Source organism: Theropithecus gelada, chromosome 7a (genome assembly GCF_003255815.1).
Source record: "Theropithecus gelada isolate Dixy chromosome 7a, Tgel_1.0, whole genome shotgun sequence".
Classification (NCBI taxonomy): Eukaryota; Metazoa; Chordata; class Mammalia; order Primates; family Cercopithecidae; genus Theropithecus; species Theropithecus gelada.
Window position 1 is genome coordinate 39,063,471 of NC_037674.1, and position 25,089 is coordinate 39,088,559.

A 25,089-nucleotide genomic window follows, 5' to 3' on the forward strand; every position below is an offset into this window, starting at 1 on the left:
ATCACCAGCAGAATATAAAGTCCTTTTAGAAAAACTATGGAGAAAGTTTGCCTTTCTCTTTCAAGTTAGTTCCCCTATCAAAAAGCATGCCACCGTTTGTATCTAGAAAGTAAGAAGGGTATACTCACTGCCAGCTGTCATCACTTCATGTTCCCGTTCCTCCTCTTCATCCTCTGGCTCCGGATGCCCCTCTTCCCGGTCTCTCTCAGCCTGTTCTTCCATTTCAGCTTCTTCATCAATAGTTCGAGTAAATGAATGCTCCTGAGGATCAACATCTGCAGAGTCCTGGTTTTCTGATATCTTAAAGAAATTATCAGAAACTACACTAACTATATTTTTTCCAAAATCTTTTTAAAACTTTAAAAAACCTTAAATTTTTTATCATGGAAAATATTGATATCAGTAATAACAACAAACTTTACTACAAAAACCCAAAAGATACACTCTTAAAGATTAGAAATAATGTATGTACACAAAATATATACGGACACATATACGCTCCTCCTTCCTCATTATTTTGATTAAAATGTCATGCTGTAAATTTATTCATATCTATATTGCTATTCAGCTATAAATTCCTACAGAGCTGCAACTTAGTAAGTTGTGATGAACACAATACCAAGCACAAAAGGTAATTAAAGCACAGAATTTCCATTCCATTCCATTCTCTTCAAGTTGTTTATGTTACTATTACTCTGCATACATGTTTAATAACTCTAAATTTAAAACAGTATCAGTTTTCTTTTCTTTTCTTTTTTTCTTTAACTTTGCCCCTGAACAAACCAAAAATTAGAAATCTGCTAAGGACAATGTCGATTTTATTTCCCACAGTGGTTACTACCTAGCAGTCATCTAGATAAAGGAAAGAATCCTTAAAACAGATACTCAGTCATAAATATCATTCAATATAAAGCACAAATGAAAAACTTTAATTATATCCTCAGATCCATCATAAAAGTTACCTGTGACTCATGACCATTAAATAACTTAAGAATTTTACAGAGATGGGGATACTGAGTAGTCAGACTCACATAGTACGTCATTTATCCCCATATACGAGTTTCAAATCTGAGCCTCAACAAAATGGCAAATTAATACATTTCATGGACTTTCAAGGTCACCAACAAACAGATCCACAAATATTAAGTCAGTACATGCCAAAAGTCTACAAATAGAGAGACAGAGCTTGGTTTTTTAAATCTAAGGACTAAATAATGGAGTGCAAAGCATCTGATTAGTTAAGTTTCAAAGTAAGCACTACGAAGATGTTTTATTATCCAGGCTTGCATTTATAATTTTATGATCATGTTATCAAGATTACCAAGCACTTCAGAAATTATCTCCTTTTTGCTGCAAGAATTACTTCTGGACTGTTCTTAATAAGTAGTTTCGGCCGGGTGAGGTGGCTCACGCCTATAATCCTAGCACTTTGGGAGGCCGAGGCAGGAGGATCACTTGAGGTGCTCAAACTCCTCACTTAAGGAGTTCAAAACCAGACTGGTGAACACGGTGAAACACCGTGTCTACTAAAAATACAAAAAATTAGCAGGGCGTGGTGGTGTATGCCTGTAATCCCAGCTACTCGGGAGGCTGAGGCAGGAGAATCACTTGAACCCGGGTGGTAGAGGTTGCAGTGAGCCAAGATCGTGCCACTGCACTCCAGTCTGGGCGACAGAGCGAGACTCTGTCTCAAAAATAAAATAAAAAAATAAGTAGTTTCAATCTTCATTTCCAATGGTAGACAACTCTAATCATCATCAGGCCTACTTTCCTTATATCCAGCTAACAATGATTCCCCATTTGATTGTTACCCTTTGATCCTAGTTGTGTCCTCTGGAACAAGAAACACATTTATTTCTTTTCTTACAGAGAAGCTCTTTAAGTATTTTTAAGGCAGCTATTATGTCACACACACACACACACACACAACCCCCTCCTTGGTTTTCACTTCTCTAAGCTAAACATTTTTGATACTTTCTAGTACTTATATGACATAATTTTTGGACTTTATCAATCCAAGATATTTCTTAATGTCCCTCATAAATTATGGCACCCCAAATTAAACAGGGTAATTCAAATGTGGCCTGATCAGCACAAAGAGAGGAATAATAATTCCTACAATTTGAATCATTCAATTTGTTATTAATATTTATGCAGCCAACTAAACTTTCTTAGAATCCATATCACACTTGGTAAATGTGAGGTTAAGTAAATCTCAAATCCTTTCCTTTTTTTTTTCTACTAGAAAAAGAACTACTTAACATGTATTGAACATATGCAACGACCAAGGCACATTTTTTTCTCACATAAACCAATTTAGAGCTAGCTCTCACAGCTTGCAGAAAAACATAGAAATTAATTGATTTCAAACTTTACCCATCTGTCCCGTGATGATGACCTGGTTTGAATAAGTTCAAGGTTCTTGCAAGCAAGTAAACGACTTCGAACTTTGTATACACAACGGTACACTTCTGATAAGTGTTTACCAGGTTGATATCTAAATGAAGAACCAAAATAGAAAAGTTACCTAATTTCTAACATCATGAGAGCAAATATTTGTCTGAGGATAGTTTTAAGTTACTTGCCGGCTTTCTCCACATGCTTGACTAAGTAAGTTTGTGTGTTTCAGAAGAGCTGCAAGAACAAATCTAGACACAGTGTCCAAGAGTGACTCATTACTTAAAGTTGCACTGTCCCAATCTGAAAATAAAAATGATGCATTGACATTTAAAAGGGCTCAGAAAACAGTTCAGAGGTAATTTTTATAGCTTTAGTCATCCAACACCTGAATTTTATCATCTTTCTAAACAGTTACTTAACAAATGCACCTCATTAGATCCCACTTACTGTTCCAAGTGCTGCGGATATAGCAGTGAACAAAACTAAATCCCTGATCTAACAGAGCTTATATTCTTAGGAGGAGGGGGGCGGGAGAGAATATTAAAAAGAAAACATTAATATGACAGTAAGTGCTATGAGGAAAAATAAAGCAGGGTAAGGAGAACAGGCACTACTGTATATGTGGGATTACTATTTTATATAGGGTGGTTTGGGAAAGTTTCTGATAAGGTTACATTTGAGCAGAGATCTAAATGAAGTGGGGGAAGAAGCCATGTGAAACTGGGTCCCCTCGAAAAACCTAGTGCAGAGGATCTGGGATGGGTTCAAGGAGGCCAGTGTGGCTGGGGCAAACCGTGCATGCACGGAATGGGTAGAAGACATCAGAGAGCTGGCTGAGGACCAGATCCCAATGGCCTTGCAGGCCAGTACAAGTCCTCCAGGTTTTACTCTGAGAAAAATGAGAAGCAGCATTAGAAGGCTTTGAACAGAGATACGACATGATCTGACTTGTATTTCTGACAGCTCGCTCTGCTGAGTGGAGAACTGACTTACAGGAACAGCAACAGCAGAAGTAATTATTGCAGCAATACAAGGGAGAAATGATAATGGCTCAGAAAAAGGTAAGAGCAGCGAAGGTAATGACAAGTGGCTGGAGAGTCCACAAGTATTTTGAAGGTAGAATCGACAGGATTTGTTGATAGATCAGATGTGTGATGTGAGAATATGAGAGAAGTCAAAGGTGATTCTAAATATATTTAAAATGTAGTTGGCATTTACTGAGAAAGGAAGACCACAGGAGCAGTTTTGAGGGTAAGAAGCTGGAATCAGGCGTCTAGTTTTGAATACTTCCCATTAGACATTCTAGAGGAGATAGCGAGTAAACTAATCACGTATACACATATCTGGTATTTGAAGCCATAAAAGTATATACTGTGAATACAAGTACATTTAAGTGGGTGAGAAATGAAACAACATTTCTTCAAATAGAAACAAAGACATGTAGTTGAAAACCCAAACAACATTAGATGATGAGGACTAGTCAGGCGCTTTTTCTTCCCATTCTTTTTTTTTTTTTTTTTTCCTTAAAGAGGCAGTCTCACTCTGTGGTCCAGGCTGGAGTGCAGTGGTGACTGTATGGCTCACTACAGTCTCAAAACCCTGGGCTCAAGCGATCCTCCAGCCTTAGCCTCCTAAGTAGCTGGAGCTACAGGTGTGAGCTACCACACTTGGCCTCTTCCCATTCTTTAATTCTATGTTGGCACACTAGTATTGTACTTTAACAATGTACATTTAACAACGTAGTACATTTCAAATGGGGGTGGGAGAGTTATTGTCCACTCTGCTCCCAGAGGGACTGCTAGTCTCTGTTCATTTGACAGATTTGCTAAATGTCTGGGCTACTTATAAACAAAACAAAACCAACCTCAAATTAATTTTGGTTCTTAATTCCTTCTTAAAACTCTCATCTCCAGAGATAAAAATGTTATATGTTGGTTTTCATTTCAGTATGCCTAAGTCAGAAATTTAAGTTCAGACTTATCCTGCTTTATTGGTAAAAAAAAAATTGACAAGGACAAATATGCCAGATTTTAAGAAAATCTTACAGCCCACAGAGAATCTTAGAATGACAGTCTGTATTATGTACTAATTTTTTCCTCATCAGGCTCTTAAGAAATCATCTGTTCCATGGAATTGCTTGCTATTCTGAGAACTGCTATGACTAAAAAATCCAACAAGACTCCATTTCAAGGAACCTAATATTCAATTTTAAAAGCACACTAAAATAACACCCTTTGTTGTGTTTTAAATTTAGCAGGTATTATTCTCCTACGCCATTTTATTCTCCTCCTTTAAAACACCTTCATTAAAGTTATGCTCATTTCATACCAAAAAACAAAGAACGTTTCCACTAATTGGGAATAAAGTCTATGCTTGCAATGTACAAGCAATACAACAAACGGACCCATACAACAAGTTTTTATTCACCTTATATCTAGATTTTTTTTTAAGTTCTCACTTCAAGGTAATAAGTGATAACGTGGTATAGAAAACCTAACTGCATATCCCAAGAAAATGTTACAAATAAGAAATATCAGAAAACACACCTTAGAAAGTAAACTTTTTTCCTCCTCATTACTTTACTATTTCACCTCTGGTAGGAGTCACCATAACAGAATGAATGAATAAATGATTAAGAAACAAAACGGGGCCAGGTGCTGTGGCTCACACTTGTAATCCCAGCACTTTGGGAGGCCGAGGCGGGTGGATCACCTGAGGTCAGGAGTTCGAGACCAGCCAAGGCCAACATGGTGTAAACCCCATCTCTACTAAAAATACAAAAATTAGCTGGGTGTGGTGGTGCACACCTGTAATCCCAGCTACTTGGGAGGCTGAGGCAAGAGAATCGCTTGAACTGGGAAGGCAGAGGCTGCAGTGAGCTGGGATCATGCCACTGCACTCCAGCCTGGGTGACAAAAGCGAGACTCTGTCTCAAAAAAAAAAAAAAAAAGAAACAAAATGGATGAGATTAAACATTCAAAGGTGTCATCTTACTGGTAGATCTGAATAATACATATCTCATTTCATTTTCTTTATAAAAAATAAAGGCCAATAAAAAGTAAAAATGTATTTATTTTTGCCATTTTTATCACACAAGAAAGAAAATCCAAAAAAAAGGGACAAAACTAATGACAGGATAAGAGAATGACACAGAGAAAGAAAACTAGAGACAGGTGATTCTGAACAATTCTGATCATTGTTTAAAAAAAAAAAAAAAAGGAGCTAAAAACAAATCAGGTACATTCTTTGAAAATATGTACATAAAATTAATTTTCTTTGTTGTTGTTGTTTTTTGATACAGAGTCTCACTCTGTCACTCAGGTTGGAATGCAGTGGTACAATCTCGACTCACTGCAACCTCCACCTCCTGGGTTCAAGTGACTGTTGTGCTTTAGCCTCCCGAATAGCTGGGATTACAGGCACACGCCACTACGACCAGCTAATTTTTTTCTATTTTTAGTAGAGACAGGGTTTCGCCATGTTGGCCAGGCTGATCTCGAATTCCTGGCCTCAAGTGATACCTCCCACCTCAGCCTCCCAAAGTGCTGAGATTACAGGCGTGAGCCACTGTGCCCAGCCTATAAAATTAATTTTCTTAATCAAATAATATTAGAAACTGAAATACCACCACAAACTTGCATAGTACTTTACCATGGTACTTAATAGTATATCTTATCTCAAACTGGTATCTTCACCAGCATTCTAGAGTAGGCAAAATGTTTTATAGATGAAGAAATACTGACCACACCTAGAGCTAAGACTTCTAAGTACACATCCTTTCAGTTATTAAACCAGGGCTTGCAAAGGGAAGATAATCGTTAAACAGACTCTTAATCGTTAACAGATCCATTTACATAGCATGGAATACAACAGTCCTCCCTTATCCATGGTCTTGCTTTTCATGGTTTCAGTTACTTGCGGTCAACTGTGGTCCAAAAATATTAAATGGAAAATTCCAGAAATAAACAATTCTTAACTTTTAAATTGCATGCCCTTTTAAGTAGTATGATGAAATCTCACCAAGTCACTTAGTAACCCTCTTGGTTATACAATCTACTGCCGCAGTATCACAGTGCTTGTGTTCAAGTAACCCTTATTTTACTTAATACTGGCCCCAAAATGCAAGAGTAGTAATTCAGTTAGCATATTATTGTAATTGTTCTATTTTATTATTGTTGTTGTTAATGTCTTACTATGCTTAATTTACAAATTAAACTTTATCATGGGCAAGTATGTACACACAGGAAAAAAAGTAATGTATATAGAGTACGGTACTACCTGTGGTTCCAGGCAACCTACTGGGAGTCTTGGAACATGTCACCTGCAGATATACGGAGACTACTATACTTTAGTAAAATGATTACCTACAAATGTATTATATAAATCTCAATTTTCACATAGTAGGTTTAAGTGGAATACATGTATATAAAAAAACAGTTACACTATTTTCCACAAAGGGAAAAACAAATTGTTTAAAAGTGTTATTCATAAAATACCTTTTCCTACGCGATCCGTATGAGTTTCACTTACATATCTTGCAAATATATTTGTGAGCACTATGAGCTAACTACAAATTTACTCCCTTTAGCTTATTTATCTTACCTTTACTAACAGCATAGTCCTGCATGCTGATCCAAAGGCTTCGGGCAGGCTCTTTAGAACAACCCAATGCCAAGTCTACATAGACAGCAATTTCAGGCCGCAATTTATAATCAAAAGGCTTCTGTTCTTCATTTCCAGAAAGTGCTACTTCTAACAGGCAACTCATACATTTATCTAAAAAAAATACTCACGTTACCAATTTTAACATCATAAATTTTGGTGCTACAAATAAAATCTTACCACATTTATTTAATGATTATGAAATGATAAACTTCAAACCATTTTAAGTAAACGTTACCAAGGTAAAGTCCTTTAATGTTTTACAGTTGGAGGTGGTAACAACCCTCTTACATTCTCCAGAAGGATATGACACTCTACCAACTGTGACACTCCAAAAAAAACTCTGGCATTTTGCAGTCAAATGTTTTACCTCTGAGCTATACCCCCAAGCTCTGGCATTTTGGCAAGCAGAGGCCAAAGAAACTAAATGTCCTACACATGCAACAGTCTTGTGTAACAAAAAACCACCTTGTTCAAAACGGAATGATACCCTCTTTGAGAAACGAGGAAACACTGAAAAAGAGACTAGACCATTTTTTTATAGACTTAAGTAAAAATAATCAGTTAAAAATGATCCATGTAAAAGATACCATGAACAATTTCTCAACTGATATTTATATTTGTACAGGTGGTTCCTAACTTTCCAGTGGGACATTTGACATTCAGAATTCATTTCACATTTAAAAAACAAAGAAAACCATGTTCTAAGTGATGATGAGGTTCTTGGGCTAGTATCAAAAATCAATTTAACCCATAATATAACTAAATTACTGTATTGTTATAATTTTAAAAGGGATAATACCTTTTTCTAATACATACAAATAAACAAAATTTTAATAGTTTCATGATTTTATAATTTAAAAAGTGAAAATAACATTAAACAGAAATTGATTTTATTCATATTAAAGGCCAGTTTAATTGAGTAAATATAGAAGAAATATGAGGAGGGTAGAGATAGAGATACTTTTGTTCTCAGGAGGTCCTTTAGGACTGTCACAAGGTTAAACACTGACAGCAGTGGAACTATCTTTATCATGTTAAATACCCCCTTGAAAAACCATGATTTTACTTTCTTTAACAAAATGTTTCATAAACACCAGTCCAGCATCATCAGCCATGGCCAAAATCACTTTCTGGTTCATAAACGAAATGATGAATGTACACACATATTTGGAAACGGAGGAAAATCCTCAACTGCTTCCCTCACTCCCACTCTCCAACCCTCCAAATCCCAAAGCATACTCTTTCTTTTTGTTTTTTCTTTTCTTTTCAGCTCTCCTTCTTTTCTCCTTTCCTCTCAATCTCTCTTAGACTTTCCTTCATGGACATATTGAGTCTCTTTCTCTTATCAGAGAAATAATAAATTTTAGAACTAATAATATCATGTAGCCTGTCTAATCCGAATCATTATTTTATAGAACCAAAATGAGAAGCCTAGAGAGATTAAAGGACCAATTCTAGATAAAACAACTGGATTATCTGGGGTACCAGGTAAGTCTTCATGTTCAGTCTAAGAACTAGTCTGCCAGCAATATATACAAATGGAAGATGATGCAGAAGGGAAATCTTAAAGGCACTTTAAGTGGCGAAGAAAAAATTAGGACATAATATAATGTCAGCATGAAAGCAGGACAGGCTGGGAGGAAAAGAGGCTGCCACTCACATCTGAGGGGTGCTGCACTGATAAGTCATGGTTAAGTACTCTTACAGGGCTTTACATTCTGTGAAGCAGTTTCATAACCTCCAAGTCTTGGAAGATAAGTGATGAAGCATTGAGTTAGATGACTTGCTCGAAATGAGTGATAAATATGACAGAGTAGGACCAGACCTACAATTTCTATTTCCTTTGGGGGCTCTTTTCACCATACTGTGCTGCAGGATTTAACCATTTTTCTTAGGGCTCCAAGTCATAGCCCCAGATTCCCTACACTGCTCATGTTGCAATTGGTGCCTGTCAGTTCTCTATTCAGCAAACTCAGAATAGAGAAATCTTCAACTGAGGTACAAACAGGCATGTATTTTAAATGCTGCAGAGAAGCACATTACCCAATTGAGGAGTGTCCATTTCTACACCATCACTGAACAGTGGCGTTTTCATCCAATATGCAGTGTCCTGTTCCTCTGGAGACACGGGTGAGCCCTGAAGCATGCCACCAAGACATCGCCCAATAAGGAGAGCAATTGTTCTTTCTAGATCCACAAGCCATACCCAGGACTGAGCTGGCTGAGGTAATGGCAGACCAGCAGGATCAATTAGTTCTGGCCCTCCTAAAGACAAAATCATTAGTTATTGTGTCTTTATCTGGTACTTTTAAGATTCAGAATATTTCTCATGGTCACCTACTGTATTGCAGTAAGATACTGATGTAAAATACTTTATGATGAAAACACAAATTATAATACTTTCTGTATTTTTTCTCTTTACCAGACTGATTTAAAATAATATCCAGAGAAGTTATGCTATCAAACAAAATTTTCCTTGGTAAAGTCACTAATTTTAAGATAAACATTAAAACAACATATGACAACATTATTCCGATCAATTATATTCCTACTTTTCATTATCCAGATCAAAATTCACTATCTTTAGGGAGTACTCTGAGTTTCTTCCTCCAAAATCAACACACAAATTTATCCATTAAAATGACATTCAAGATTGTTTAATGCTTTTTAAGGCTTGAATTCAGAATTGTCTTAATACTAAGCTCCAGACCCATGCTTTCCTTTTTTTAGGGGGTGGGGACAGAGTCTCGTTCTGTCACCCAGGCTGGTGTGCAGTGGCATGAACTTGGCTCACTGAAACCCCTGCCTCCCAGGTTCAAGCAATTCTCCTGTCTCAGCCTCCCAAGTAGCTGAGAGTATAGGCGTGCACCACCATACATGGCTAATTTCTTTATTTTTAGTAGAGGGGGGTTTCACCATGTTGGCCAGGCTGGTCTTGAATTCCTGACCTCAGGTGATCTGGCAGCCTCAGCCTCCCAAAGTGCTGGGAATACAGGTGTCAGCCATCACACCCGGCCCAGACTCATGCTTTCTTATTGTACATTTGTTCTTAGAAGTTCTTGACTTCACGAAATGACAGCAATAAGGAACCCATACCAATGAAATAAAAAGAGATTAACAAATCCAAAAAGTAGTTATTTGAAATGATAATGGATAAGTTATCTAAAGGGAAAATGGATTAACGATTAATAAAATTACTCAAGAAAAAAAGATGGCACAAATTCAAAAAATAGGAATAAAGCAGATATAACCACAGATATACTAGAGATTTTTTAAAACCATGAATATTATAAACAACTTTATGCCAATAAATTTGAAACCAACAAAATAACATTCCTAGAAAAATATACATTTCCAAAATGGACTGGAGAAGAAACATAAGATGGAAGGGAACATTAACCACTAAAGAATGAAAATTGTCAGAGTCTGTCTACAAACAAAACACCAGGGCCAGATAGTTTCATAGATAAATTCTTCTAAACCTTCAGGAAGAGATAACCCCTACCTTACACAAATTATTTCAGTGAACAGGAATAAAAGGAAGTTCCACGTTCATGGTATGAGATTAGTGTAATTTTGATAGTAAACACTAGGAAAGGATAGCATGAAAAAATGAAATTATAGAAAAATATCAGTTATAAACACAGATTTTTTGAAAAAAATAAAATAAAATGACACCTTACTCACCTGATAGAAATAGACCGAATCTTAGCAAGTTCTGAGACACTTTAAAAAAGAAGAAACTGGCCGGGCGCAGTGGCTCACGCCTGTAATCCCAGCACTTTGGGAGGCTGAGGTGGGCGGATCACGAGGTCAAGAGTTCAAGAACAGCCTGGCCAACATGATGAAACCCTGTCTCTACTAAAAATACAAAAATTAGCCGGGCGTAGTCGTGCATGCCTGTAATCCCAGCTACTCGGGAGGCTGAGGCAGGAGAATTGCTTGAACCCTGGAGGCAGAGGTTGCAGTGAGGTAAGATCGTGCCACTGCACTCCAGCCTAGGTGACAGAGCGAGACTCCACCTCAAAAAAAAAAAAAAAAAAAAGAATAAACCTGGAAAAACTCCATATAAAGCCTAATCAACATCCTGATATGGCTGTAAACTTGACACTTGGACTAATTGACACTTGATCACTGAACTGTATAATGTTAAAATAAGATAGGCCCTCAAGGTCATCTTTCCAACCCCAGCGCTTTTCCTTTTATGCTCCAGTCCAGGATTGCTTCCAATAAAATAAGAGGCCTTACTTAAACTTGAAAAGTTTTTAAGATTTCAGTGACGAAACTCCTTTGATAGCCTTGGGATAGATAGACTCCAATGGAAAAACACAGTGATGTGTGCAACAGGAACAACTTTTGTCAAGGGCATTATTTGCTCTTTTATTGTCTTTACTTACCATGAAGAGGCCACTGTAACTCCTGGTCTTCTAAAAGATCAGCAGCTGGCAGGAGTCTATTAAGGCAATCAAGAGGTGGCAACAAGTCGAGGAGGTAACTCAATAAAGGCCGAGCCACTGACACAGGGAGTAACAGCAGGGAGTTAACAATCTGGCAGAGCATACTGCCAGCAGCTGAGACGTATATCACATCTATGAAGGGAAAGAAATTAAACATGGGACAATCGTTTCAAATGAACTTTTGAAAAAGGAACCTAAGAAATATTATTTTAGCCTGGAACTAGAGTAGACTCATTCAATAATTCTCTGTTGAACACCCACCTGGTAGCTGATGTAGTATCAGTGTTTATTCACTTTCAGAAAGTACACCAACAAACACTTTATAGCAAAGCATATGCATCCTCCATACCAACAAATTGAAAGGATTATAAATGTTTTCCTTAAAATGCATTATCAATTTCTCATTCGTTAATTTATCTTCATTTTATAATTTACCCAAGAAATATTTACTGACATACCAGGCACAGTTCTAGGTGAAAGGGATACAGCTATGAGCAAAGCAGTCAAAACTTCCTGTCCTCTTGGTGTTTACCTGCTAGTGAGGGAAAGGTTTCATATTTTTTAAACTAAATTTACTTTTTTAAAAATCGAGATCACCTTAAAACATGTGTTTTTATAATCCATATTGGTTTTAAATCAATTTTGTTTCAATATTTCATTGTATATCAGGGCAGAGAGGGCCATTCAGAAATGAGCTCAGTTTGAACATATTTTAGTTGCTGTGGAACAGCCAATTGGAGGTATCTAATGTGGAATGGTTTCAGTTTCATAGCTTGTTCCTTTCATTCTTTTTTTAGTGGGGGAACTTCAGAGGTGGCTGGTTTTATATAAACATTAAATTTTGGTTGTCTTTTGGATAACAAAGAAAAGACACCCAGTATGCAATTAAAGAATGGCTCTAGGACTCAGGAAAGGTGTTCTCAGCTAGATGGAAATACAGGAGTCATTAATATATACATGGTTGTTAAAGACACTGAAACTAGATAAGACCATTGTGGGAGGAAAGAGAATTGAAGGCAAAATTCGGAGGATGCTCAACATTAGAGGGCATGTCCAAGGAAGAGGAGCCTATAGAAACCCACTGAAAAAGAGGAGTCAGAGGAAAGAGAAAAAAGGACTGTGACTACACAGAAGCCCAAAGAATTTCAAGAAGGAAAGTGAAAAAATGGTAAATGCTGAAGAGAAAGGTAAAGAAACAACAGGTTTAAAAAAAAAAAAAAGAGATTAAAAAATCTACTTTATGCCATTTAAAATTAATCTTTTTGAGTTTATATCATCCAGTGCCTTTAAATTAGGCCTCTGTCATGCCAAGTAGACTCTTTTCAAGATCAGTCACTGCTAACACTACCCTCAAACCAAGACTAAAGGAATCTTCAATAGAAAGGAGATTCAAGACCGTTCCTATTCATCAGAGGCTTCTGGTCCTCTTAAGACTTTGGAAAGGCAAGTATTCTTGCTTCTTAATGACTGATTAAATTTGAAATGAAATACCAAACTCACCTCTTAACTTTTGTCCAACACTGCCATTCCAAGGACTTTCTTTGAGCAAATTTGCAGAACGTGAATAAATATCTGTGGCATGAGGCAACAAAAGCTGAAGATGTTTATGAAGCAATGCCACACTGCTTGAGTTCTAAGGAGAAAAAAAGTTCCTAAATTACTACTTTGAAAAATTCAACATACAAAAATACCATGGCCTATCCAAATATCTGAGTTTCAAGGTCCTGATAGATCACCATAAAAGACAAATAATCACATACCTCACTAATGTTATTGATATGGCAAAATGCCAGCAGCTGTTTCTGTAGTGAACATAGCAGTTCATGAAGATGAGCAGGCTGACTGTTTTCTGATGATGATGTTCCAAGTAGAAATTTATCACTATTCTTTTCTAGCTCGCCAAATGCTTGATCCTAAAATGACACACACAACCTACCATAAATCTGATTTAAGCAGCATTATATGGGCCAGGTGCAACGGCTCATGCCTGTAATCCAGCACTTTGGGAGTCTGAGGCAGGCAGATCACCTGTAGTAAGGAGGTTGAGACCAGCCTGGCCAACATGGTGAAACCCCGGTCTCTACTAAAAATACAAAAATTAGCTGGGCATGGTGGCGGGCGCAGGAGGCAGAGGTTGCAGTGAGCCAAGATTGCACCATCACACTCCAGCCTGGACGACAAGAGTGAAACTATGTCTCCAAAAAAAAAAAAAAAGAGCCGGGCGCAGGAGCTCACACCTGTAATCCCAGCACTTTGGGAGGCCAAGGTGGGCAGATCACGAGGTCAGGAGATCGAGACCACGGTGAAACCCCGTCTCTACTAAAAATACAAAAAATTAGCCTGGCATGGGTGGTGGCGGGCATCTGTAGTACCAGCTACTTGGGAGGTTGAGGCAGGAAGATGGTGTGAACCCGGGAGGCGGAGCTTGCAGTGAGCAGAGATCACGCCACTGCATTCCAGCCTAGGTGACAGAATGAGACTCTGTCTCAAACAAAACAAAACAAAACAAAAGCATTATATCCTTTCACCCATTACCAATTTTTAAATATTTGCTATAATTCTTATGATACTAGCTATTAGATGGTAAAATTCATCAAGCTACTTCTATTTTTTTCCATTAAAAAAAATAAAAGCAGCTGGGTGCGGTAGCTCACACCTATAGTCCCAACACTTTGGGAGGCCGAGGTGGAAAGACTGCCTGAGGCCAGGAGTTCAAGACCAGCATGGGCAACACAGCAATACTTCATCTCTACAAATGTTTTTTTTGTTGTTTGTTTTTAATTAGCTTAGCATGGTGGTGCACACCTCTAGTCCCAGCTACTTGAGAGGCTGAGGTGGGAGGACCACTTGAGCCCAGGAGTTGGAAGCTGTAGTGAGCTATGATGGTGCCACTGTATTCCAGCCTGGGCAACAGAAAGCCTGTCTCTAATAAAATTAAAATTAAAAAAGAGATATGACAACTAAATATAATGTGTGATTCTGCACCAGATCATGAAGGGGAAGGGCTGGGATCAGAAACTGCTATAAAGGACATTATTGGGGCAACTGTAGAAATGTAAATGTAGACTATATATTAAATAACAGTTCTGTATCAATGTTAAATTTTCCGAATTCAATAATTATTCTGTTGTTACGTAAGAAAATGTCCTGGTTTTTTAAAAATACATACTTAATATATGCTTAAATACTTAGGGGCAGCCAGCCATCTGCAATTTACTCTCAAATGATTTAGAGAGAGAAAACAAATTTGGCTGAAGAGCACAGGGGAATTCTTTGAATGATTCCTGTAACTCCTCGTGAGTTTTAAATTACTTCAAGTTAAAAATATTTTTTAAAAAGAGATGCTTAGTGTATTTAGAAAATATCAAAACTCTATTTTAAAAAGTTAAAAGAGGCCGGGTGCAGTGACTCACGCCTGTAATCCCAGCACTTTGGGAGGCCGAGGCGGACAGATCACGAGGTCAGGAGATTGACATCATCCTGGCTAATGCAGTTTTAGTCTCTACTAAAAACACAAAAAATTAGCCGGGCGTAGCGGCAGGCGCCTGTAGTCCCAGCTACTCTGGAGGCTGAGGTAGGAGAATGGCGTGAACCCAGGAGACGGAGCTTGCAGTGAGCCGAGATGGTGCCACTGCACACTCCAGTCTGGGCAACAGAGCGAGACTCCATCTCAAAAAAAAAAAAAAAGAAGAAGTTAAAAGCACCATTTAAACAACCACTCAAAGAAAATGGCTGCTACTATAATATTTTTTGGTGTATTTCTTTCCTGATTTTGTCCTTTTAAAATATTTTTCATAATATTGTACTGCATATTCTATTTTTAATCTGCTCTTTTCCAATGGAATCATAACCCATTTTCATAAACCATGTATATACAAAATATAATATTCCATTGAACACATATACCATAAATTACTTAACCACTCCTCTATTTTTAGATATTTCTGCTATTTCCAACTTTATTTCCTGTAAATAATCATGTGCTGAATACCTTTAGGAGAAAATCTGGTCTATGTATACACTATACAAGATAGAATATGGGAAAACTGTAGGGCCCTTGCTATAAGTTGTTAATTAGTACTGTTATTTTAAAATCTTAGAACAAATTTGGTTTAAATCACATCAGAAAGAGACATTAATTTATTATTTCAACCCAAAAGCAGTTAGTATTTTATTTCCATTTCCATATAATATATAAATCTGCCTCAGCCCTAATATTCCTTACAACTTTGTTGTAACATTCCCTGTAACTTTGGGGAAAAGTTTTGGTCATTAACAAATGGCTATATACACAACATTGTTCTTATCCATTTGCAGCCATTACTCCTTAACATCAGATTAAATTTACATTCTTAAACCTGAAAGAAAAGAATTTTGTAGGAAGAATTTTCACTCTGACTTAGTGATTAGCCTTTTAATGTGGGTGGGACAGAGCGCTAAGACTTGTATTGGAAGAAAAAGAGTACATAGACCAAGCCCTGAAGAGCCATAGGAAACAATATGAATTGATACACAAACAATTCAAAGTTAAGTTGCACAGTACACTCTGATCCTGTAAGTGCTGATGAGTACAGAGATGTGTAGTTATACACACATCTCTGGCTAGATGGGGTTATTTGGGCAAGGTTTCCTAGAATAGTCAAGTCTTACATCACAGATTGGTAGAGAAAAACAACAGGAAATAGGTGTACAATGTACAATTCTGGAAAAGGATGAGCTCAGATAAGAATGGTGTGTGAGCCAATGATAAAGGGTTTGAAGCGTGTTGCTGTTGTTGTTGTTGTTGTTTTGAGACAGGGTCTCGCTCTATCACCCAGGCTGGAGTGCAATGGCACGATCTCAGCTCACTGCAGCCTCTGCCTCCTGGGTTCAAGCAACTCTCCCACCTCAGCCTCCTGAGTGGCTGGGATTATAGGTGCCAGCTACCACGCCTGGCTAATTTTTGCATTTTTGGTAGAGAAGGGGTTTCACCATATTGGCCAGGCTGATCTCAAACTCCTGACCTCAGGTGATCCACCCAACTCGGCCTCCCAAAGTGCTGAGATTACAGGCATAAGCCACCGCGCCTGGCCTGAAGGAGTTTTAATTTAATACAAAGAAGTTGTATTCTTTAATATAAAGAAGTTATTTAATACAAAGTTATTCCAGCAGTGAGATGCTGAGAAGAGACCAGCAATAGTGACAACAGCTGTAACACCATTAGCACTGAATCATAATGATCTGGCTTAGAACTCAAAGAAATGGCAGGAAAAAAAGATGAATTTAAGAAACACTAGAGATTCAGAATTAATGGCATCCTAATACAGGGAAAGCTATAAGCTCCACTGTCCTCTATCCTACTGACCAACCTATTCTCATTCAGTACTAAGTACATTGTTTCATTATAAGATTATGTCTGGCAAGGTTAATGCCTTGCTCATTATTATTCTCTCTAAAAATGTTCTTGACTATTTTATTCTGTTTATTATTCTACAATATCAGAAAAATCTGGTAAAATTCTAAAATAAATCCCTTTGAACTTCTCAATTACATGTTATTTGGTCCCCACAATATTTCAGAAAACCTGACATGTTTTTCCCCTTGGGGGAGAGAGGTCTAGAGTTTAATTTCTATCAAAGGTGTTTAAATGTCAAATTACCTTGACTAAAGAGATCCCTACCCCTTTATTCTTCTTTTACTACAACGAAAGAACAACTTACTGTATAAAATCCTAAATTTCTTAAGAGGGTCTTCATCAAAATTTCAGCCAGGTGGGTATCTGGATGGCAGCTCTGAGTGCCATAAGGTTGATCTGACAGATTTCCGTAGCCAGTACACACAGAAGACAGGTCAGTTGCATCAGAGGGTGAACTATAGCCAAGTAGGGAGGCTACGTGGGTATGATCTTGCAAACTTGTCAGAATGATATCCAGTTGCATTCTCTAAAGAACAATAAAATATGCACAAGTAACTAACATAATATGCACTAGAAAATAAAACAAAAGGATCCCAGAAAAAAACTACACTAATCCACTTAGTATCTTATTAAACAATCATCTTCAGGAAGTATGTAATTATAAAAACTACCCAATTAATCCCATTTAGGAAATGGGATTTAGGAAAATACAATTTATAGGTTTTTATTTTAGTCTTCATTATAATACCTAAATCTCTAAGCTAACATAGCATACTATGCATAATATTTTAGTACTATAAGTAGAGAGGAGTACGAAATGCCAATAAATAGTATGACACACGATTCTACAGCGTGACATTACCAATGACAACTACTTATTCTAATATTTAAAATAAATCACTTGAAATCTAAACTAATGCAAAATACTTGTTAAAAATCATCTGTAGGCTGGGTGCAGTGGCTCATGCCTGTAATCACAGCACTTTAGGAGGCCAAGGCAGGCGGATCCACTTGAGTCCAGGAATTCAAGATCAGCATGGGCAACATAGTGAAACCCCCTCTACAAAAAATACAAAAATTAGCTGAGCGTGGTGGTGCACACCTGTAGTTTCAGCTACTCAGAAGACTGAGGTGGGAGAATCACTTGAGCCCAGGAGGTTGAGCCTACAGTAAGCCGTGATCATGCCACTGCACTCTAGCCTGGATGACAGAGCAAAAACCCTGTCTCAAAAAAAAAAAAAAATCATCTGTGGGCCACGCACAGTGGTCTCATGCCTATAATCCCAGCACTTTGGGAAGCCAAAGCAGGAGGATCATTTGAGGCCAGGAGTTCAAGAACAGCCTGGGAAATACAGCAAGACCCCACAGCTATAAAAATAAGAATAAAAAAATAAGCCAGGTGTGGTGGCACATGCCAGCAGTCTTAGCTACTCCAGAGGAAAAAGCAGTAGGATCCCTTGAGCTCCAGGAGTTCAAGGTTAGAGTGAGCCATGATTGCACCACCCTACTCCAGCGTGGGTGACAGAGCAAGACTGTCCCTAAAAAAGATTTAAAAAGAAGGAAAAGTATCAATAAATATTTTACTGCAAATAAGTACCAATTTTTTTTCCTAAAATCTGTATCTCTGAATCTGATAACTTCTACTTGGTTGAGCAAAAGGTACTATTGCTCAAAGATAAAAATGGAAAAAATAAGTATACTCATATCATCAAATACTTTTTCCTAATGGTCATCTATACTTTTTATACAAACAATTTCAGACAAAGTTCTCAGCATGGAACCAACAGCAGCACATGCAATTGATTTCAACTCAGCATACTACAAATAAACCACAGTGTCTGGCTTAGTACCATAAGAAACACTGGAAAAATTAGTCCTTATTCTAATAATTAGCCCCAAATAATAAATTATCACTTGCTTCACCTAAGGTTGTTAGACACCTGGGAATTCTTCCAGCATAAAACATTAAATAACCAGGATTTACTAGGCCCATCAAGTACTTATGCTCCACGAACACAGGGCAATTGATTAGTTTTATTTCCTTCTCAGTTCAAATTTTTATGATACTGCTGATTTACTTACATAGTAAGCAAAGGCCTACCTGTCCTTTAGATAAGCTTTCCCATCTATCAGGCCCTTGAGGTAAAAGAGAATGAAGTAATTCCATCCGTTCTCGTAATGGAGGTAACAGCATGGTTGCTCCCACTGACAAAGTTTCAATTACCACCTAAAATCAAGAGAGAAAAGTGTACTGATTGGCCTGGTTCTTAGTTTTTAATAAAAACACACTTAAAGTGAATTCACTATTAGGATCATGTTAAGTCTAAAAAAGATGGCATGATAAAAAAGAAAGCACGTAAGTCCTCCTTCAGATGCCTTTAAGAAAGCTATGAATAAATATTTTGGATTTGCCACTAAATAACTAATCATCAACCAACAAATATTTAGTGTTGATTCTATAGCATTCAGCCTGGTAAGGCTTTGTGTAAAATGATTCGGGTGCAGAAATGAGTAAGACAGACAAAATCTCTGCTTTCATGAGCCTACAGTCTAATGGGAAAGAAAGACCCTGAGCAAGAAAGTATAAATGTGAAAGGAGTCACATAGGGAAAGTAAAAGGGTGCAGGAACTTGCCTGAACACACAAACATGGCAATTAACATGGCCTATGGGCTCATGGAAGATCTCCCTGAGGATTAGGCATTTAAGAATTACAGAATTAGTAGGACCTGGCTAGACAAAGATCCAGGTAGTGGGAACAGCATAAGGAATAGTAGCTGCATTATCGTAGGCCTCATAACTTCTCTGGGTCATGGCTTCTTTATCAGTAAAAACAGTGTTGGACTAGATAAAATCCATAGTGCCTGTCAGTTCTAATACTCAATTTTTCTATAAGTCAATGTTCTATTAATAATTCTTTGAATTACTATAATGATTGAAAAATTCAAGTACACAAGAAGAATAACCCTTCCATCAAAAAGCATGTGTCCTCTAACACAGTTAAGAACAGAACAAATCTTTAATGACTTTCTCAGGTTACTCTACTCAAACTAAAATAAAGCTAAAATCAAAAGTAAAATCAAATTTTAGCTGTGGAAATTCAACAAAGGTGACTAAGTATTAAGAACTGAGTGCACATATTCTGTTTCCAAAAGGCCATCTAAAACAATGGGCAGGGGTTGGGCAGATAATTCAAAAAGACTCCCCTGCCCAAAATGGTAAAGGAAAATCAGCATCAAAATTTTGGAAACAGAAAGGAACAGATTAAGGGTAACTGACTTAAAAGACCTGAAATGGCTACACCCTAAGTCAAAAATGAGAAAAACCAAACAACACTTTGATTTATACTGTAGAATTCCTAGAGGCTCATACACTTCTGCAAGAGGGAACAAAGGAAGAGCTCAAAACAGGATTGGTTGAAAACTGGTTAAGATAACAGGCACAGTTGAAGGCAGGAATACCAAACTAAAATTGGGTGATTTTAAGACAAAGTGTTATTCTGAATATTGAGACTCCTAAACTTTTTCCCCACCAGATGATTGTCACTCAGGTTTATACCTTCTGGCAGTAGCTTAGAAGAGCCTTCCTTTGAAGAATCTCGCTAGCCCAGTAGAAAAGACTTTAAGTGACAGGCATGAAATGTTACCTTCCCCTAAAATACAGCCCAGCCACATCAATCTACAATAAATTAGATAAACCTCATCCCTGTGTAGAGAATTTTTAGCATCAATCAGCCTTTCAGCATCACACTTCTTTTTTTGAGATGGAGTCTTGTTCTCGTCTCCCAGGCTGGAATGCAGTGGCACGATCTCGGCTCACAGCAACCTCCACCTCTGTTCAAGCAATTTTCCTGCCTCAACCTCCCAAGTAGTTGGGATGCGCCACCATGCCCAGGTAATTTTTGTAGTTTTAGTAGAGACGGGGTTTTACCATGTTGGCCAGGCTGGTCTTGAACTCCTGACCCCAGGTGATCTGCCCACCTCAGCCTGCCAAAGTGCTGGGATTAGAGGCATGAGCCACCACGCCCAGCGATAGCATCACACTCTTACCCATTATTGGGAAGTCAAAGGTTATTAGAAATTTGAGGAAAGCCTTTATTATGAAAGAGACTAAAACTAACAGAAATGGTCTAATTAAACAAAGAAAGTACACAGGGAGAAACAAGAACAAAAAATAGTATCTTCAAAAATGTAAGTCAGAATGGAAGGCTATTAAAAAAGGAACACTTCGAGAATGAAGAGCTCTTATAAATTAAAAAGATAAAAGAAAGAGAAAAATCTCAATAGAAGGGGTAGAACATAGAATTAAATTTCTTATAAAGTAGAGGGGGGAAAAAGATGGAAAACAGGAAGGAAAACACAAGAAAATTAGGAGGACTGGCTCAGGAGGTCAAGTATCCCAATAATAAGGAGTTCCAGAGAGAAAGAAAGAACACAGAAAACAATGAAGAGGCAATCAACAAAACATTTCCAGATTTTTTTGTGTGTGTATTTTTTAATAGAGAAGGGGTTTTGCATATTGGCCAGCTGATCTTCAATTCCTGGTCTCAAGTGATCCGCCCACCTTGGCCACCAAAAGTGCTGGGATTACAGGCATGAGCCACCGTTCCTGGCCAAGATAATTTTTTAATATTGAAGGCTATAACTTTCCCCACATCAGTTCACATCATCACATCCAGCTAATTTTTTTTGTATTTTTAGTAGAGGTGGGGTTTCACCATGTTGGCTAGGAAGGCATCTATCTCTTGACCTTGTGATCCGCCCACCTTGGCCTCCCAAAGTGCTGGGATTACAGGTGTGAGCCACCGCGCCCAGCCTGATTGTGTATTTTCAAATAGCCTGTCTTCAAGCTCACTAATTATTTCTTCTGCCATCAATTCCAGTATTAAAGGACTCTGAGGCATTCTTCGAAATGCCAACTGCATTTATCAGCTCCAGAATTTCCACTTGATTCTTTTAAATTATTTTAATCTCTGTTACATTTATCTGATAGGATTCTGTATTCCTTCTCAGTGCTATCTTGAATTTCTTTGACTCTCCTCAATACAGATATTTTGAATTTTCTGTCTGAAAGGTCACAAATCTGTTTCTCCAGGATTGGTCCCTGGTGCCATATTTAGTTCATTTGGTTAGGTCATGGATGGTGTGGATGCTAGTAGATATTGAAGAGTTAGGTATTTATTGTAGTCTTCACTGTCTGGACTTATCTGTACCAATCCTTCTTGGGCTTTCCAGATATACCTTGGGCTTTCCAGATATTTTAAAGGACTTGGGTGTTGTGATCTAGACTGTATCTGCTTTAGTAACATTGTGGTTCTTGCAGCCTCGTAGTGGTACCACCTTGATGGTCTTGGACAAGATCTGGGAGAATTCTCTGGATTATCAGGCAGAGACTCTTGTTCTCTTCCCTTACTTTCTCCCAAACAGTCTCAGTCTCTCTCTCTCTCTCTCTCTCTCTCCTCAGCCACCTAAAGCTGGGGGTGGAGTGACACAAGCACCCCTGCGGCCACCACCACTATGACTACACTGGGTCGGACCTGAATCCAGCAAAGCACCAGCACAGCACTGGGTCTCACCCAAGGCTTGCCGTAAGCACTCCCTGGCTATTGCCTATGTTCGCTCAAGGCTCTGTGGTTCCACAATCAGCCAGTGGCAAAGCCAGCGAGGCCATGTCCTTTCCTTCAGAGGAGCAAGGTCCCCCAAGCCTCAGGTGGGTCTAGAGGTGCCATCTGGGAGTCAGGGACTAGAGTCAAAAACCTTAGAGGTCTACCCAGTATTCTATTGTACTATGGCTGAGCTGACACTCAAACCACAAAACACAGTCTTTTTCATTCGTGCCTCCCCTTTCCAAAGCTAGACGAGCCTCACCCCATAGCTACCACCACCCCAGGCCACAAGGAGTATTGCCAGACAAGCATCAATGTTCCCTTAAGCTTAAGGCCCAGGGATTCTTAAGTTAGCTTATGGTGAATACTGCCTGGCCCGGGACTCACCCTTCAGGGCAGTGGGTTCTTCTGTACTCTAAGGCAGGTCTAGAAATGCCATCTAAGAATCAAGTCCTGGAATCAGGGATCCCAAGAGTGTATCTGGTACTCTATCCCTCCGTGGCTGCACTGGTACCTGAAGCCAGAAAGTCTCAGAGCCTCACACAAAGTCCTTGACGTAGTAGCTGGGTATCAATGCTGGTTATTCACAGCCCATGGGATCTTAAGTTAGCAGCTGATGCATGTGGCCAGTACTGAGTCCTTTTCTTCAAGGCAGTGGGTTCCCTTCTGGCCCAGGGTATGTCTAGAAATGTCATCTGAGAGCTGGCACCTGGAACGGGGAGCTTTGTGACTCTGACTGGTCCCCTATCCTGCTGTAATCAAGTGGTATCTAAGACGCAAGACAAAGTCCTGCCCAGTCTTCCCTCTCAAGTGGAAGAAAGGGGTCTCTTTTGGAACCATGAGCTGTGTAGCCTGGCGTTGGGGTCGGGGTGGTGGGGGGTGAGCCAGCACTCCCTTGGTTACCCCAGCTGGTGTCTCAGTATGTCACGTGCCCCTCTGTCCACTGTCTCTGGGATCAGTTCAGCACTAGGACTCGCCTAAGAGTTGCAGTCCTTTTGGCCTAGGCTGCCTTTCAAGTTTATTTGGAGACACACAGCATTATAGCCCTCAGTGGTGAGCCTTGCAGGAATTCAAATTTAGACCACTGAGATCAGCAATTCCCCTCTGGCTAGGGTTGGTTTAAATGCTCCCTCTGTGGACTGGTGTCAGCTGAGTTTGGTCCCGTTTTCCTTCCTTCTCTAACAGGATAGCACCGAGTTCAATGCCTCACAATTGCTGTTTTCTCCCTCCCCCAGCACCCAGAGACACTCTCTGCACCACATTGCCACTGCTGCAGGGGGAGGAGTGGCACTGCCAATTCAGGACTGTTTTTTCTATCTCTTCAGCGCCTCTTTCAGCAATATGAAGTTAAAACTAGGTAGTGTAAGTGCTCACCTCATTTTTGGTTCTCATGAAGGTGCTTTTTTCTGTGTAGAGTTGTTAAACTGGTGCCCTTGGCAGGGGGAATGATCAGTGGAGCCTTCTATTCCACCATCTTACTCTGCCTCTCAATTTCCCTTTTGATTTCTGTAATGTCAGTAGTAATATCTCATCTTTCATTCCTGATTTGAGTAATTTAAGTCCTCTCTGTTTTTTCTTGGTTAGTCCAGCCAGAGATTTGTTGATTTTGTCTTTTCAAAGAACGAACATTTAGTCTCCTTGATCTCCTCAACTGTTTTTCTATTCTTTATTTTTTAAATTTCACTCTAATCTACATTAGTTCCTTCTTTCTACTTGCTTTGGGTTGAGTTGACTCTTCTTCTTCTAATTTCTTAAGGTAGAAGGTTAAACTACTGATTCGATATATTTCTTTTTTTTTAAATACAGATGTTTATAAGCTATAAATTTTCCTCCAAGCACAGCTTTAGCTGCATTTCATGAGTTTTGGTATGTTCAAATTTTGTTTTCATTAATCTTAAGTATTTAAAAATTTATCTTGTAATTTCTTTATTTGATCCATTAATAATTTAGGAGTGCACTGGTTTAAAAATTACTGTACTTTCTATTATTACCTGCCAAAAGAGTTTATTTTCTGTATTTTGTATTACAAATATTTATTTTTAAGTTTCCCCCAAATTTAATATTGTATTATAATACCAAATATTCTTTTTCAAACTATACTCTCCTTATTTATAATCAGTATTCTATTCTAGGCCACTTCTTCCTCCTTAACCTGACCTTTCTCTCCTTAGCTCTGGTGAACAGTTCTAGTAGATGACCCAGTCCACTTATTCAGTTACTACTACTGACCAAGCCCATGCACTAGCTCCTTGCCCTCAGGAACTCATCTTCTCGTGAAAAAAGAGTGACATGTTTATAAATAAGCAACTAGAATACAATGTGATGTAATGAGAACATACACAAGAAAAACCAAATCTGGTGGGAGGGCAGGAATAAAAAGTTTCTTAGAGATGGCATCTGACCTTTGTCTCAAAGGATGAGTTAACCAAAAATACTCTCACCAAGAAAATAGGAGTAACAGAAACAACATCCAATTGAAATTGTTCAACGTACAGTTGAATATATTGTATAGCTAAAATCTCAGAGAAAGATGTGATTTGAGATAGATTCACAAGTCCTATTCTCTTA

The 25,089-nt window shown here is 38.4% G+C and overlaps 1 protein-coding gene across 1 annotated transcript in view; it reads right to left on the bottom strand.

Annotated features, from left to right (window-relative positions):
- The window catches only part of HERC1 (HECT and RLD domain containing E3 ubiquitin protein ligase family member 1), a 234,989-nt gene that overhangs the window by 113,897 nt on the left and 96,003 nt on the right, over positions 1-25,089 (bottom strand). The window contains exons 14-23 of the mRNA XM_025389546.1: positions 19,019-19,144; positions 17,222-17,443; positions 13,283-13,435; positions 13,023-13,155; positions 11,463-11,654; positions 9,109-9,330; positions 7,003-7,176; positions 2,586-2,700; positions 2,377-2,497; positions 129-300 (exon numbers count right to left, since the gene is read on the bottom strand). Coding sequence (XP_025245331.1) covers positions 129-300; positions 2,377-2,497; positions 2,586-2,700; positions 7,003-7,176; positions 9,109-9,330; positions 11,463-11,654; positions 13,023-13,155; positions 13,283-13,435; positions 17,222-17,443; positions 19,019-19,144 — 1,630 coding nt within the window. The remainder of the gene's footprint in view (positions 1-128; positions 301-2,376; positions 2,498-2,585; positions 2,701-7,002; positions 7,177-9,108; positions 9,331-11,462; positions 11,655-13,022; positions 13,156-13,282; positions 13,436-17,221; positions 17,444-19,018; positions 19,145-25,089) is intronic.